This window comes from Fistularia commersonii, chromosome 9 (assembly GCF_037954325.1).
Source record: "Fistularia commersonii isolate RoL2024-O1a breed Wild chromosome 9, RoL_Fcom_v1.0, whole genome shotgun sequence".
Classification (NCBI taxonomy): Eukaryota; Metazoa; Chordata; class Actinopteri; order Syngnathiformes; family Fistulariidae; genus Fistularia; species Fistularia commersonii.
In genome coordinates this window covers 17,263,670-17,281,854 of record NC_141292.1, presented here as the reverse complement: position 1 = coordinate 17,281,854, position 18,185 = coordinate 17,263,670, and the positions used below count along the sequence as shown (strand labels likewise).

The window sequence follows — 18,185 nt, the reverse complement described above, 5'->3', positions numbered from 1 at the left end:
CTCTTCTGGAAGAGCAGTCAACAATTCCCCCAAAACACACTAGTGGACCTTGTGGACAGCCTTCCCAGAAGAGTTGAAGCTGTTCTAGCTACAAAGGGCGGATCCGCAACATGTTGAACCCTATGGATTAGGACTGGGATGTCACTACTTTTGACCATAAGGTGTATATTTTGCCTTTGGACATTGGACTTGGACATTTTAGAAGTAGCCCACTGGTAGCCTACTGGTTAGACACTAAGGCGAAGACGTGGACTGTGAGTCAGAGTCGGACAGAAATTGGATATAGAATGATATTTACTCCTTAGCTAAAGGGTCCCCAACTGCCGGTCCACTGGATCTCTTGTTACCGGTCCGCAAAAAAGATCTTTCAAGCTTGCCCTTGAAAAAAACATGTCCAAAATAGAAGATAAGATAAGATAAGATAAGATAAGATAAGATAAGATAAGATAAGATAAGATAAGATAAGATAAACTTTACAGATCCCCATAGGGGAAATTCCTTTGTGACAGCAGCTTAACGGTTGTAATATCAAAAAAGAGGAAATAAATGTGAATTTAATATGAGTATAAATAGAAATAGAAAGGCAGAAGAAAGGATATATCAAGACAAAAAACAAATTAAAAAAAGGAAATAAATATAAATATAATATGCGTATAAATAGAAAGGCAGAAGACAGGATATCGCAAGACAAAAAAAAATTAAAAAAGGAAATAAATGTGAATATAATATGAGTATAAATAGAAATAGAAAGGCAGATGACGGGATATAGCGAGGCAAAAAAAAAAATTAAAAAAGGAAATAATATGAATATAAATAAAAGTATAAATATTAATAGAAAGGAAGAAGACAGGATATAGCAAGACAAAAAAATAAATTAAAAAAAGGAAATAAATGTGAATAAAATATATGTATAAATATAAATAGAAAGGCAAATGACAGGATATAGCAAGACAAAAAAAAGGTAAAAAAAAAAAATATTAAAAAAAATCATAATAAATAGAAAGAAGATAAGTAGACAACAACAACAACAATATCAGGGATGACAATGGGAAACATCAGTGAGGGTTGCCCTTTATCATCCCCAGAAGTGTTGCAGACGGCCAGCAAAAAGAAACTGCATTTAACAGAAATCCAGGTTTATATAGAAAATAAAACAAATAAATATACGTGTACATATACAGGCCGCATTTGTCTATAAGATGGTTTTGGGCGCGTTAGTCCAAATAAATCCATAAATTATCTGCATGGTTGTTCATTGGAGGCATCCTTGAATGCATTCCTGTCAAATCCCAGCGTTTGAATAAAGGAAAATTTTAAAATCTACATCCTTTTCCTCTTCTTTTGCTGCTCGGCGCCGCAAAAAGAGCAAAAGATGTTTGGAGGAGGAGGAGCGGGAGGTCAGAGGGTTAAACACCCGCGGGAGGCGCGTTTTGGATTGGTTATCGCGCATGAAGGTTGTTATGGCAACTGGTTGGTTGTCATGGCAGCTGGAGGCACTTAATAGTTGTTATTACACCTGGCGGTTGCTATGACAACTGCGGGTGAGTATTGCACCCAGAGGTTGTTATTGCAACTGGAAGTTGTTACGGCAACCGGAGGTTGTTATTACACCTGGCGGTTGCTATGACAACCGTGGGTTAGTATTATGCCCAGAGGTTGTTATTGCAACTGGAAGTTATTGCCGCAACTGGAGGTTGGGATTACACATGAAGGGGCCAATGGCAACTGGAGGTTGTCATGGCAACAAGAGTTTGTGACGCAAGGAGGTTGTTATTCCATCTGGTGGTTGCTATGATAACCAGGGCTTGTCACTACACTTGGTGGTTGTCATGGCAACTATTGGTTGTCATTTCACCTGGAGGCTGTGTTTACACATGAAGGTATCTATGGCAACTATGAATTGCTATGGCAACTGGAGGTAATTATACCTGGAGGTTGTTATGGCAACTATGTTTTGTTATGGCAACTGGTTGGTCGTTATAGCAGCTGGAGTTGAAGGCAAGTAGAAGTTGTTATTACACCTGGTGGTTGTTATGACAACTGTGGGTTAGTATTATGCCCAGAGGTTGTTATTGCAACTAGAACTTGTTACGGCAACTTGAGGTTGTTATTACACCTGGCGGTTGCTGTGACAACCGTGAGTTAGTATTATGCCCAGAGGTTGTTATTGCAGCTGGAAGTTATTGCGGCAACTGGAGGTTGGGATTACACATGAAGGGTCAATGGCAACTGGAGGTTGTCATGGCAACAAGAGTTTGTGACGCATGGAGGTTGTTATTCCATCTTGTGGTTCCTATGATAACCAGGGCTTGTCACTACACTTGGTGGTTGTCATGGCAACTATTGGTTGTCATGTCACCTGGAGGCTGTGTTTACACATGAAGGTATCTATGGCAACTATGAATTGTTATAGCAACTCGAGGTTGTCATGGCAACTTGTTCGTTGTTATGGCAGCCGGAGGTGAAGGCACATAGAAGTTGTTATTACACCTGGCGGTTGCTATGACAACTGTGGGTTAGTGTTACACCCGGAGGTTGTTGTTGCAACTAGAAGTTGTTATGGCAACCGAAGGTTGTAATTACATCTGGAGGTTGTTATGGCAACTGGAAGTTATTGCGGCAACCGGGGGTTGTTATTACGCTCGGTGGTTGTCATGGCAACTATGTTTCGTTATGGCAACTGGTTGGTTGTTATGGCAGCCGGAGGTGAGGGCAAATAGAAGTTGTTATTGCCACTAGAAGTTGTTATAGCAACCGGGGGTTGTTATTACACCTGCATGTTGCTATGGCAACAGGAGGTTTCTCTGACATCCGCAGGTTGTTGTGAAAACTGGAAGTTGCCATTGCAGCTAGACATTGTTATAACACCTGGAGGTTGTTACGGCAACAGGAGGTTGTAATTACACCTGCAAAGTCATTGAGTTGGTATTCAACACACTGTCTCCAGGCTTGTACAAAAGAACATTTAAATTTCAAAGCTTGTCTGTAAGCGTGTGTGTGTGCATGCGTGTGTGTGTGTTCAGCAGCCTCGTGTTTAATTTAGCAGAACAGTGGAAACGACATTTGGGAATCGACGCGGAACCCAAGGGGTCGAGAACCTGCCGGCGTGTTTCAAAGACCAGAATGCACACACACACACCTACACACACACAATGGATTTTATATGTGTTTAATGTTGCGTGTGTGTGTGTGTGTGTGTGTTCTGACCGTCCAGACTCATCGCTGTCCAAGCTGAGCCCCTGCTCGGAGGCGGGGAAACCCTGTAACCCCTGCCTGGACGCAGCGAAGGCCTGCAACCTCAACGAGACGTGCAAACGCCTCCGCTCGGCGTACAACTCCATCTGCAGCAAGGCCACGCCCCCTCAGCCCGGTCTGGCCAATCAGGAGCCTTGCAGCCGGAAGCGATGCCAGAAGGTCAGAACGAGGTGGCAGATGTCCGACTTTACAAACGTGGAAGTTCATAAACATTAGAATTTACAACCATGGGCCATGTAGACCTCTGAGTTTACTTTACAGGTGTCAGAATCACATCTTTGAACTTTATAAGCATACTTACTTTACACAAACATCTGACTTTACAAAGATACGGCTTCAGGAATGTATGAAAGACATGTATCTTTACTGTCATTAGCTTTTACAAACGGCTGATTTTACATAAATTGTAAGTTACACGCCTGACTTTACAAACACCAGCTCTCTGGATGTTTGGCTTTACAAACGTGGAACTTTACAAACTCCTGTCTTTACAAATGTGTTTCTGACGTGACAACTGTCTTACTTTACAGTCACCAGCCTTTACGAACAGCTGATTTTACAAACATTGAAATGTGTAAACATCTAACTTTACACATGCCTTCTAAACACCAGCCTTCTGGAGGTCTGGCTTTACAAACTTTACAAACATCTCACTTTACAAGTGTAGGGCTTTAAAAGTGCCTGTCTTTATCAGCATTTATAAAAGTCTGACTTTACAAACATGGAACTTTAGAAGCGCCTTACTTAAAAAACAGCTGACTTAACACATAACAAATGCCATCATTGACAACTTTACAGTCATGATATTTTACAAACTCCTGACTTTATGAACCTCCCTTTAAAAACATCTGCATTTAAAGACCTGGAACTTTACAAAAATCTGACGTTACAAGTGTATGTCTTCACAAAATGACTGACTTTACATTCATCAAACATTTACACATGAACATGTGACTTGACACAGGTCTTGGTTTACAAACATGGAAATTTACAAATATCTGACTTTACCTATTTATGGCAATCATCAGCTTTTACAAACGCCAAACTTGTAAAATGTACTAACTTTACAAGTGTATAATTTCGCAAATGTCTGACTTTACAAAACATAATAAATTACAACTGCAGGCCATATAGGCAGATCTTTACAGTGTGACTCCACAAAAGCTTAATTTGACAAATTATGTTTTCTATGATTGTGTAAACCCACATGTTTAGAAAACTGACATTTTAAAAAACAGTTGCTAGCTTGAGAGAAGTGTTTCTTACCGGATGCATAAAACTTCCATATTAACAAAAGACGAAGACCAAAATGTAACTAACTTGACTTATTTTCATCTCACATTTTTGTAATTTTTACAAAACTCATATTTGTAAAAAGCTGACATTTTTAAAAAAGAAAGACATAAAACAGATGACCAAATTACCAATTACCACAAGTGACAAACATGACATATTTTCATCTTTACATGTCTGTAAACTCACATCTTTACATGCGTGACTCCACAAGCAATTATTAACTTGACGAATTTTGATTTTTACAACTATGTAAACTCTAATCTTAACAAAACACATCTTCACAAAGTGAGTCTTAGTTTGTCAAATTATGATCTTTATGTCTGTGTAAACTCACATCTTTACAAAAGTCACATATTTACAGAACACATCTTTACAGCGTGACTCTCCAAAAACCTAACTTGTCAAATTTTGATTTTTACAACGATAGAAACTTGAATCTACAAACTTGAATTTGAATCTACAAACTTGAAACTTCAAAAACTTGACTTGACAACTCACGTCTTTACAAAACCGACATGTTTACAAAACAAAGGCACAAAACAGTTGCTAGCTTGAGAGAAGTGTATCTTTACGGATACGTAAAAGTTCTGGTAAAGCTCTTGTTTTAAGACTAACAAAAGATGAAGACCAAACCGAGACAAACTTGACACATTTCTTACATTTTTACATCTTACATTTTGTAAACTCGGATCTTTAGCGTGACACCAGAAAAACTTAATTTGACAATTTACAAATTATGACTCCACTGAAACTTAACTTGTCAAAATTTTGATTTTTACAATCATGTAAACTCACATCTTTACAAAGTGTGACTCCACAAAAACGTAACTTGTCAAATTTTGATTTTTACAATTATGTAAACTCACATCTTTACAAAGTGTGACTCCACAAAAACGTAACTTGTCAAATTTTGATTTTTACAATTATGTAAACTCACATCTTTACAAAGTGTTACCCCACAAAACTAAGCTTGTCAAATTTTGATTTTTACAATTAAGTAGACCAAAATCTTTACAAAGTGTGACTCCATAAAACATTACTTGTCAAATTTGATTTTTACAATTAAGAAAACTCACATCTTTACAATGTGTGACTCCACTAAAACTTAACTTGTCACATTTTGATTTTTACAGTTATGTAAACTCAAATCTTTACAAAGTGTGAGTCCATGAAAACGTGTCCAATTTTGATTTTTACAATTATGTAAACTCACATCTTTACAAAGTGTGACTCCACAAAACTAAGCATGTCAAATTTTGATATTTACAATTAAGCAGACCAAAAACTTTACAAAGTGTGACTCCATAAAACATTACTTGTCAGGTTAGATTTTTACAATTAAGTAAACCCAAATCTTTACAACACGTGACTCCAAAAACTGAACTTGACAACTCACATCTTTACAAAGTGTGACTCCACGAAAACTTAACTTGTCATATTTTGATTTTTACCGTTATGTAAAATCAAATCTTTACAAAGTGTGAGTCCATGAAAACATGTCCAATTTTGATTTTTTACAATTATGTAAACTTTACAAAACATATCTTTACAACAACTCACATCTTTACAAAACTGACTTTTTTTTTACAAAAGTACAGCACAAAAGAATAGAAGTGCCGTGATAGAAGTGTATCTTTACGTAAACGTAAACTGACGCCTTTACAAAAGTTGTGTGTTGCGTTGCAGGCGCTGCGTCAGTTCTTTGAGCGCGTGTCGTGGGAGCTAAGCTACCCGCTGCTCTTCTGCTCGTGCTCAGACCAGGCGTGCGCCGAGCGACGCCGTCGCACCATCGTCCCGTCGTGTTCGGTGCAGGAGCGACACAAGCCGCCCTGCCTGGAGCTGCGACGCTCGTGCAGATCGGACGCACTCTGCAGGTGAGGGTCGCACACACACACACACACACACACACAACAGTTCGTTTGAGGGAAAACATGCAAACAAGCCCAGACAAACACACACATGAGCAATAATAGAGAAGCAATAGAATAGGAGGACTGAAAAGATCGTACACGCACAAAGACGCACAAAACACACACACACACACAGGCAATATCTTAGGAGACGCAGATACAATTTCATATGACACACACACACACACACGCAATTTCACACACAAACAATTTCATACAAACACACATGCAATTTCATACGCACACACAATTTGATACAATCACACACAATTTCAGACACACACACATATCATATAAAACCCCCCCAAGTTAGTACACACACACACACACACACACACACACACACACACACACAACCAAATTTCATACAAACACACAAAATTACATACACGCACACACACACAAAATTTTATTCAAACGCAAACACATACGCGATTTCATACACACACACACACACACACACACACACACACACACACACACACACACACACACACTCACAAACAAACACACATGCAATTTCATACAAACACACACACACACACACACACACACCACACACACTCACAAACACACATGCAATTTCATACAAACACACACACACACACACACACACACCACACACACTCACAAACAAACACACATGCAATTTCATACAAACACACACACACACACACACACACACACACCACACACACTCACAAACAAACACACATGCAATTTCATACAAACACACACACACACACACACACACACACCACACACACTCACAAACAAACACACATGCAATTTCATACAAACACACACACACACACACACACACACACCACACACACTCACAAACAAACACACATACACTTTCATACGAACACACAAACAAACAAACATACTATTTAATACAAACACACAAACACACACACACAAGCAATTTTACACACACACAAAACAACATGCCTATATAAAAACAAATTCACACGGTGAGACACATTCAAACACACACACACACACACACACACACACACACACACACACACACACACACACACACATACACACACACCTACATACAAGTTTGTTTACATTAAACACATATGAGGACCAGAAAACATCGTACAATCACGCACACAAACAGAAACACACACAAATACACACAAAAAGTGTGTGTGTCACACACACTTTGACACACAATCAAGCAAACAAATGACACACAAAAAATACACTTACACAAATTCAAAGGCGCACACAAACACACACTCTCACACACACAATTACACACAAAAACAGAAACAAACACACAAATACACACAAACATACACACAGAAACTGACAAGTACACACACACACATTGAGTGAGAGAAACACACACACACACACACACATATATATAAACAAATAGACAAAAATTCATAGATGCAGACAAACAAACACACACACACACACAGAAACACACACAGGGAAACCAACACAAATACACACACACACATTGACAGAGCGAGAAGCACACACACACACACAGTAATAGAGAAATAATGTTATTGTGCTTTTTTTTTAAAAATCATTATGGATGGGGGCGGGGTCTCACCACCGTTGCCGAAGAGGGCGGAGCCTGTTGCCATGGGCGACGCTGTGATTGACAGGAAGTGTAATTACATGTGGCCTCAGCTTCCCGGGCTACAAACACAGGGCTTTCAGCGTCTTCACGCAGCAGCTCGGTTGATTGGATGGTGTGTGTGTGTGTGTGTGTGTGTGTGTGTGTGTGTGAAGGTCCAGGTGTCACGCTCGCACCCATTGTGTGTTTTGCTCCAAGGCTGTTTGAGCAGAGACACGACACACGCTGGACCGGCGGCGGCGATCAGCTGGATAAATATGATGATATGCAAATTAGACGTCTGTTCATTAAACACACACACACACACACACACACACACACACACCCAAACACAGAAACTCACCAACATGCATATACAGGTAAATACTAACAAACAGTGGCAAAGACAAATACACAAATAAAGACACGCAAACACCCCTGCAGAAGTTCATGCACACACACACACACACACACACACACACACACACATACACACACACACACACATACAGAAACTAATAGATATGCACATACACGCAAACACACATTCAGAAAGAGAGAAACTCACGTGTGCACACACAGGTGAATACACACAAACATGACACCTGGACACACACACACACACACACACACAGACAAAGAAACTAACAGATATGCACTTACAGGCAAATACAAAAACACACACATACCACTAACAGACACAGGCACAGGCACACACACACACTTTTGAACACACATATACTTTCTAGAGAACACACATGCAACAAATTCACACACACACACACACACACACACACACACACGTACACTAGCAAATGCCAATACACAACGCACAAACACACCTGCAGAAGTTCATATACACACAGACAGACACACACACACACACACGCACACACACACACACACACACAGAAACTGGTAGATAGGCGCATACAGACAAATACTAACACACACACTCTTTCTAACACATGCTTTCTTCAGAACACACACGTAACAAACACACACAGAACCTCAAATGCCTGCACACGCAAGTGACTACACACACACACACATAGGGACAAATGACAACACACAATTTAAGACACAAACACACACCTGTAGAATTTGATATACAGACACACCCATTTAATCACACACACACATTCAGAAAAACACACACATGTGTGAATATACATGTAAATACACACGTAAAAGCACATGCTAACCCTAACCACACACACACACACACACACGAGCTGAATTACTCCTAAAACCTAAATGTCTTGTTGAAACCCGGATGTAAACAAAAGGAAGTTTCCTTCAAAATAAAGGTTAACCACTTCCTGTCTCTCCGAAGGTCCCGATTGGCCGACTTCCACATGAACTGTCAGGTGACGCCACACACACTGACCACGTGTCCCCACGACAACTACCACGGCTGCCTGGTGTCCTACGTCGGACTGATCGGTGAGTTTAGCGGTGTGTGTGTGTGTGTGTGTGTGTGTGTGTGTGTGTGTGTGTGAGCAGATGATGTTAGCTTACTGTTGGATGTCAATCATGCAGTCACATCCTCTTCCTGCTTCATGCCGACTCTAACCCCGCCCCCTCTCCTCTAACCCCGCCCCCTCTCCTCTAACCCCGCCTCTTTCCCTCTAAACCCGCCCCCTCTCCTCTAACCCCGCATCCTCTTCTCTAACCCCGCCCCCTCCTCTAACCCCGCCCCCTCTCCTCTAACCCCGCCCCCTACTCTCTAACCCCGCCCCTCTCCTCTAACCCCGCCCCCTCTCCTCTAACCCCGCCTCTTTCCCTCTAAACCCGCCCCCTCTCCTCTAACCCCGCATCCTCTTCTCTAACCCCGCCCCCTCCTCTAACCCCGCCCCCTCTCCTCTAACCCCGCCCCCTACTCTCTAACCCCGCCCCTCTCCTCTAACCCCGCCCCCTCCCCTGTAACCCCGCCTCTTCTCCTCTAACCCCACCTCCTACCTTCTAACCCCCCCCTCTAACTCCGCCCCTCTCCTCTAACCCCGCCCCCTCCCCAATAAACCCGCCCCCCCTACCCTCTAACTCCGCCCCTCTCCTCTAACCCCGCCCCCTCCCCAATAAACCCGCCCCCCCTACCCTCTAACTCCGCCCCTCTCCTCTAACCCCGCCCCCTCCCCAATAAACCCGCCCCCCCTACCCTCTAACCCCGCCTCTTCTCCTCTAACCCCACCTCCTGCCTTCTAACCCCGCCTCCTCCCCTCTAACCCCGCCCCCTCCCCCTTAACCCCTCTCCTCTAACCCCGCCCCTCCCCTTTAACCCCGTCTCCTCTCCTCTAACCCCGCCCCCTCCCCTTTAAACCCGCCCCCCTACCTTCCAACCCCGCCCTTTCCCCTGTAACGCCGCCTCTAACCCCTCCCCTCTAACTCCGCCCCCTTTCCGCCAACCCCGCCCCTTCCCCTGTAACTCCGCCCCCCAGGCTCCGATGTGACCCCGAACTACAGCGACAGCAGCCCGTCCAACATCACCCTCAGCCTGTGGTGCAGTTGCCGCGGCGGCGCCGAGGCCGAGTGTGACGCCTTCCACCGCGACTTCACCCACAACTCCTGCCTCAGTGAGTCCGTCACCATGGCAACCAACCCCCTGCTCACCTGCCGTACCTAAATTCCCCAATGTGGAGAAGGAGGGGGGGGTTCCTTTAGGGTTCCACAACAGTTTTCTCAATGGTTCTGCAAATGTGCCGCTATGGTTCCATGATGCTTCCCTTAGGGTTCCGAGGTGGTTCCACGATGGTTCTGCGATGGTGCTGTGGTGGCTCCTTGATGTTTTCTTAGGGTTCCATGATGGTATCCCAAGGACTGCCTTAGTGCTGGTTCCGTAAGGGTTCTACCATCATTCCATGTTGTTTCTGTGAGGGTCCAGCAATGGTACCATGATGGTCCCCTTTGGCTTCTGCAATGGTTCAATTAGGGTTGTTCCACAATGATACCGTGAGGGTTCTGCAATACTTTGGAGTTCTGCAAGGGTTGCCTTAAGGTTTCGTGCCACAATGGTGCGGCGCTGGTTCCGTTATGGATCTCTTTGGGTCCCGCAATGGTCCCGCAAGGGTTCCCCTATGGTTTCTGTAATGGTACCACGCTGGTTCCCTGGTATTTCATTAAGGGTTCTACCATGGTTCCATGTTTCTGTGAGGGTTCTGCAATGGTACCCTGACGGTCCCCTTTGGCTTCTGCAATGGTTCGGCAATGGTACCACACTTGTTCCCTACTGGCTCCCTTTGGGTTCCACCAATATAGACTTATATAGACTTAGGGCTCAGCAATGGTACCCTGATCGTCCCCTTAGGGTTCTGCTAGTGTTGCTCAAGGGTTTCGTTCCGGTTCCACGCTGGTTCTGTGGTGGTTCTGCAACGGTTCCCTTAGGGTTGCACCCTGCCAGTGGCTCGCCACTGTCCGATTAATTCCAAGAGGCTATCGCAGCCTTCAATGGACGGCGCCGCGCCGAGTGCGAGGCGCTAAAGGTCCACTGGAGTTCACGCGTGCGCACGTGTGTGTGCGTCGGAGCTTAGCGTGTGAGAACACAAAGACCGTGTGTGTGTGTGTGTGTGTGAGGCAGATAATTGAGTAGAAAAGGTCAGGCGGAGGAGGAACATGGCGGAGTGTGAAAGCGTCCCGAGACGCCTCGGGTAAATAGCACGGCGGCGCCGAGCGGCGCCTCTTCATCACGCCGCCGCCGCCGCCGCTCGCATGCCCTCACACTCATATCGGAGTGGCAGTGCTGGCGTGTCCAGAGCTGTTCATCGGAAAACTAAAACAAGAAGCGATAGCGAAGTAAACTCACATCACTGTAAGTTCATGTCCGCTTGACGCAGAGGTCAAAAGTCGCGTTGGCTAATTGTGCTACTTCCTTTGTTCCCATGCCTCGCCGTCCGCAGAAAACGCCATTCAGTCGTTCGGCTACGGCTCCGAAGTCGACCCCCTCCTCGCCACCGACACGGCGTCCACCGCTTCGGCGCCCGAGCAGCCGCCAATCATCTCCAAGCCTGCTCCCGCCCTCCATGGGAACGCCATCAAACCGCTGGACGGCGCCTGCGTGCTAGCCACCTGCGCCAACTTGCAGGTGAGCTGCGTGAGCACATGGACCGGTGGTAACCAATCGTTCGCTGCTGATGTCACACCTGTAAGTTTAAGCTCGCAGCTCATGAAGGGGCAAGGAGTTTGCTGCCGCTTAGCAAGAAGTTAAGCATTAATTTTAGCGTCAGAGCTAAAGGGACATCAGTTCAAATCAGATGATGATTTCACGTTAGCTTTGATTTAGCACCAGAGAAGCCAGATGTAGCATCAGACAAGCTAACTGTAGCTTCACAAAGAGAGAGACTCAATTGTATTTCTCTTCAACATCATAATGAAAAGCAGGAAAAGCTCCCACTAGAATTGTACAAAGGGCTGGTGGCTAGATAACCAGATTAGCTAATGCTAACAAGCAAACACACCAATGACAATCTCAACGAACATTCATTGTTTCTTCCTGCGCTACGTAGCTAATGCTCACATTAACGTGTGAACCTTAACGAATGGGCTAACGAGTAAGCCGTGTTAGCATCTTTGCGGCATCCAGCACCTTCACAACACGCACATACATGGTAGGAGTGCAGACTGATTTCCCTCTGTGCAGTATGCTAACTAGCTGAGGTATGAGCATTAGCGACCTATTTAGTCAGATTTATCCTTCCACCAGTGAAAATAGGCTGAAATCCAGGTTCCTGGCAAGTCACTACAACATTCAGACAATAGCAGAAGCCTTAACTTTGGAGCAGCATGCTAACCAGCAGCAACCAGGTGGCGCAAGCTCCAAGGACCTATTTGGTAAATTGTATCCTTCCACTGCTGAAGACACACTGAAATCAGGGTTCCTCCAGAGGCGCTACCTCATTCTGACACTAGCAGGCACCCAGAGCTTAACTTTATAGCAGCATGCTAACCACTTGCGACCCTGAAGTGCAATCCCGAAGGACGTATTTGGTTGTATTTGAAATCCGGGATCCTCTAATTGCACTCCAACATTCAGACACTTGCAAGATGCTGAAGCGAACTTTAGCATAGCATGCTAACCTGGAGCGACCATGTAGTGCTAGCTTGATGTTTCCTTCCACAGCCAAAAAGATTATGAGATCCAGGTTCTCCTGAAGGCACTACAACATTCGAGCACTCGCAGGAACCCAAAGCAAACTTTAGCATAGCAAGCTAACCTGGAGCGACCACGTAGTGCTAGCTTGAAGGACCTCTTCGGTCAGATGTATCCTTCCACAGCCGAAAACATGATGAGATCAAGGTTCCTCTGAAGGCTCTACAACACTTGAGCACTCGCAGGAACCTGAAGCGAACTTGAAGCTAACCAGGAGCAACCACGTAGTGCTAGCTTGAAGGACCCCTTCGGTCAGATGTTTCCTTCCACAGCCCAAAACATGATGAGATCCAGGTTCCTCTGAAGGCTCTACAACACTCCAACTCGCAGGAACCCGAAGCGAACTTTAGCATAGCAAGCTAACCTGGAGCGACCACATAGTGCTAGCTTGAAGGACCTCTTCGGTCAGATGTATCCTTCCACAGTCAAAAACATGATGAGATCCAGGTTCTCCTGAAGGCACTACAACACTCGAGCACTTGCAGGAACCCGAAGCGAACTTTAGCATAGCATGCTAACCAGGAGCAACCACATAGTGCTAGCTTGAAGGACCTCTTCGGTCAGATGTTTCCTTCCACAGCCCAAAACAATATGAGATCGCGGTTCTCCTGAAGGCTCTACAACACTCGAGCACTCGCAGGAACCCGGAACATCACTTCTCCCTGTGAATGTTCCGCATTAAGGCTTGAGTTTGGTGTGAAACATTCCCCGGAGGCTCTAAATCTCCTCGGTGAATTTCAGGAATGAGATGAAGTCCTGGGCGGGGGGAGGGGGTTTAGAACGTGCCGTTTTTTTCATTTTTTTCCTTTTTTAAAGAACATTGAAAACAGGCATTTGCAGGAACCTCCAGGAAGTCCTTTGTGTTTCCTGTTAACGCTGCCGAGTTTCATTAGCGCCGCTGAAATGCGAAGCACAGCCGCACTTTCCCTCCCGCGCATCGTTTATCTCCCCGTCTATCGGGGTCCTTTGTCGCCGCCTCATTAGCATATCTCCTCCCGTCGCCGGGATGGGAGAGCCAATCGGATCTTATCTTTCGCCGAGGGGGACAAAGTGGTGGCGGCGGAAGGAAATCACGCGGAGCAGAAGCTGCAGACGCCGTATCATTACCTCCCTCCCGTTTTTTTTTTTTTTTTTTGTTTTGAAACACGAATGTGCCTGGATTCCAGATTCCAAACCCGGAGCTTCCCTTGAGTCGACACGTAGCGCTCAGACGAAGGTCTGGGTGGCGTCGATCTTTGCGCTGGAAACAAAAGATGACCGACAAAGACAGTTAGCGGTTAGCAGCAGCTGAGTCAACAAGTCCAGAACTTTGAAATGTACTCCAAACAGAAGGAGCAACTTTGTAGTTCTTACACCGTCGTCTTTGAGTCGTTTTTTTGCTCTTGAAAGTATCACAACCTTGTTGTCTTTGAGTTCCTCCAGCCAGAGTGTACAAGTAGTGGACCGGATACAGAACTTCACTTCGTCTTGTATCGTGCCAAACTTCTCCCGCATACACTTGTATGATTTTGTCATCGGTATCTCACATGAACAGCCAAACCCCTCTGGGTTTTATCTTTCGTACATGAAAAGTACTTTCACCGCTTGGACTCTTTAACCCGTCCAGTGAGTACTTTTGTCTTTTTACCCCAGGCGGTTACATGGACGGTTAGCTCCATGAGCTAAAGCTATCAAGTACTTGTATGCTCGGAGTAAGTAAACACGGTTCCCCAAAATACTGTCCTCAAATTCAACATGGCTTATTTGTGCGGCCTGAAGGGCACCTTCGCCGACTACCCAATGAGTACTTCAACTATGGTTTCGTGAGAACGTCAAGTTAGCGCGTACACTATTACGCAGCTAATTTGGAAGGCGCCGTGACCTATTTCCTGTTTGTTTCCGACCGACAGGACGGAGGCCAGAAGTGCGACCCGTCCGCGGAGTTCGAGTGCGAGGAGGTGAGTGACTTCCTGTTCCTTTCAAAGGAGGCGGGGCTTCAATTTCCCGTCAGCCTTGATGGGTTTCAGAACGTGACCTCATGGTGCTCCTCAAGGTTCCTTTTTAGCACCTTCCCAGAACAAGGACCAAGCAATCTAGGCTACACTTCTTTGCAGATGATGACGTTGCCTTTCTTGCCGTTCTTCTTGCTCCCTTGTCCACCTCCTCGCTACCTTCCATCTCCTCCTTCCCTCCCCTCCCCCTTTGCCTCCTCTCCATCTTCTCCATCTTCTCCACCACCTCCACCCTTCTTCTTCTTCTGCTCTTCTTCCTCAGACCCTGTTGGCTCAGGGGTCAATAGACTCTCAGGACCCTTCGGTACCCGATTGCAGCAGCAGCCAATCAGCCGCCCTCGCCGTCGCTCTGACGGCGTGCGCGCTTCTACTCTCATAAGTCCCAACCTGCACACACACACACACACACACACACACACACACACACACACACATTCCCACACACTGGCAGGAAAATGGCAGAGGACGGCGTGTGAAGCGCCGTGGGGGAAAATGTCACGCGGCGGACGCGAACAATCAGCGGAGGCGGAGGTCTTCCGGGACGAGGCGGCCGTTTTTGTTCTGCGGAGGCGAGGAAGGCGGCGAGACTCACGGGTGGTGTGTGTGTGTGTGTGTGTGTGTGTGTGTGTGTCGGGAAGCGCAATAGCGGTGACTTAAACCCCCTCGCCGCCGCCGCCGCCGCCGCCATCCAGCCGGGGTCATCGGTTCCACCTGGATTAGACTGACTGCTTCCAGCTTTTTTTTTTTTTTTTTTTCCTCTTTTGGATCCGAGACAGCTGGTCTGACAACACACACACACACACACACACACACACACACACACACATATATATATATATATGGTGGGACGGGACAGATGGGAAGGATTCTTCATCTTTGGTGTTTGTCGGTTCTATTTATCACCCCCCTGAAGGCGTAGGAATCTATACATGTGACACACACACACACACACACACACACACACACACACACACACACACAATGTCCCCCTAGACCTCGTTAGTGGGTAAACAGGGTCCCACAAACACTCCTGCTGTTCACCGGTGTGCTTCTTCTTCTTCTTCTTCCTCTTCTTCTTCTTCTTCTACTTTGTGGATCTTCATCATCTTCAGTTCCTCGTCGAAAAGGGGGGAGAAAAAAAAGGGGAAAAAAAAAAACAAAACAAAAACAAACAACAAAAAAAAAACTAAACTTTGTTTTTAATGTGAAATGAAAAGAAAAGTGCATCCCGGTGGAGTCTTGGTGGAAGAGTGTGTGTATCTCGCTGTAAGTGTTTTGTCGTGTGTGTGTGTGTGGGGGGGGGGGGGGGAGGGGTGTGTGTGTGCAGGCGCTCACGTGTGAGTGTGTGTGTGTGTGTGTGTGTGTGTGTGTGAGAGAAATGTACGGGGACTGAGCCCTCTGAAAAACTCTTTGGTCACCTTGATAGAACGTCTCTGGTGCGAAGGGTCCCTGAGGTGGTTCTGCAAGAACTTTCAACTCCACTTCTGGACCACTATCTGGTCAGCTCTTCAAAATGATCCACAAAAAACCCCAAAGTTCCCCAAGAAACCCTGCAGATCCCGCCTGGAAGCAGGATGCCCTTCTGCCTCGGCTGGCTTGGGTTGAAAGAGAGAGGGTCTGACTCTATTCCAGCTAATACCAGTAGCGCTAACAGCTATATGCTAATAGCTGAAATGATACAAGTCATTCGTCCATTGCCTATACTGCTTTTCCCCTCTCAGGAGCGCATGGCTGCTGGAGCCTATCCAAGCTGTGATTGGGCGAGAGGCGGAGCTCACCCTGGATTGGTGTATCACAAGGACACATATAGAGGCATACAACTATTCAGCCTTTCACATGTCTGGGCAATTTAGGGTCAGGAAGAGCTTGACGTGATGCGATGGGGTTCCAAGAGGTACTTAAGATATGATGGGGTTCCAAGAGTTCTCTTAGGTATAATGGGGTTCCAAGAGGTACTTTAGATATGATGGGGTTCAAAGAGGTACTTGAGATATGATGGGGTTCCAAGAGGTACTTTAGATATGATGGGGTTCCAAGAGGTACTTTAGATATGATGGGGTTCCAAGAGGTACTTGAGATATGATGGGGTTCCAAGAGGTACTTTAGATATGATGGGGTTCCAAGAGGTACTTTAGATATGATGGGGTTCCAAGAGGTACTTGAGATATGATGGGGTTCTAAAAGTTCTTTAAAATGTGACGAGGTTCCAATGGTTCTCTAAAGTATGTTGAGCTTCTAAGAGTTCTCCGAGATATGATTGGGTTCCAAGAGTTCGTTGAGGTATGACAGAGTTCCAAGAGTTCTTTAGATGTGACAGGGTTCTATGAGCTCTTTTTGATGTGATGGGGTTCCAAGAGGTACTTTAGATATGATGGGGTTCTAAAAGCTCTTTTAAATGTGATGAGGTCCCAAGGGTTCTCTAAAGTATGTTGAGCTTCTAAGAGTTCTCTGAGATATGATTGGGTTCCAAGAGTTCATTAAGGTATGATGGGGTTCCAAGAGTTCTTTGAGGTATGACAGGGTTCCAAGAGTTCTTTAGATGTGATGGGGTTCCAACAGTTCTTTCAGATGTGATTGGGCTCTAAGAGTTCTCTGAGGTATTCCAAGAGTTACTTGAGAAATGATGAGGTTCCAACAGTTCTTCGAAATACGATGGGTTTGTGAGTGTACTTGAGATAAGATGCAGTTCCAAGGTTTACTTTGAGATAAGATGGGGTTCCAGGGGGTAGGTGAGATATGATGGGGTTCTGGGAGCTCATCTAGATGTGGTGGGGCTCCAAGAGGTGCTTGAAATGCGATGGGGTTCTAAGCGCCATTTAAAATGAGAAGAGGTTCCAAGAGTTCTCTAAAGTATGATGATGGGCTTCTAAGAGTTCTCTGAGATATGATTGGGTTCCAAGAGTTCGTTAAGGTATGATGGGGTTCCAAGAGTTCTATAGATTTGACGGGGTTCTATGAGCTCTTTTAGATGTAATGGGGTTTCCAGAGGTACTTGAGATATG

The 18,185-nt window shown here is 45.3% G+C and overlaps 1 protein-coding gene across 1 annotated transcript in view; it reads left to right on the top strand.

Moving 5' to 3' along the window:
* Window positions 1-17,058, top strand: part of gfra2b (GDNF family receptor alpha 2b) — a 66,650-nt gene extending 49,592 nt beyond the window's left edge. Inside the window, exons 4-10 of the mRNA XM_086152851.1 lie at window positions 3,215-3,414; window positions 6,238-6,425; window positions 9,386-9,495; window positions 10,488-10,622; window positions 11,943-12,127; window positions 15,082-15,129; window positions 15,446-17,058. Of these exons, the coding sequence (XP_086008977.1) occupies window positions 3,215-3,414; window positions 6,238-6,425; window positions 9,386-9,495; window positions 10,488-10,622; window positions 11,943-12,127; window positions 15,082-15,129; window positions 15,446-15,562 (983 nt within the window). The 3' untranslated portion in view covers window positions 15,563-17,058. The remainder of the gene's footprint in view (window positions 1-3,214; window positions 3,415-6,237; window positions 6,426-9,385; window positions 9,496-10,487; window positions 10,623-11,942; window positions 12,128-15,081; window positions 15,130-15,445) is intronic.
* The last annotated feature ends 1,127 nt before the right edge of the window (window positions 17,059-18,185 follow it).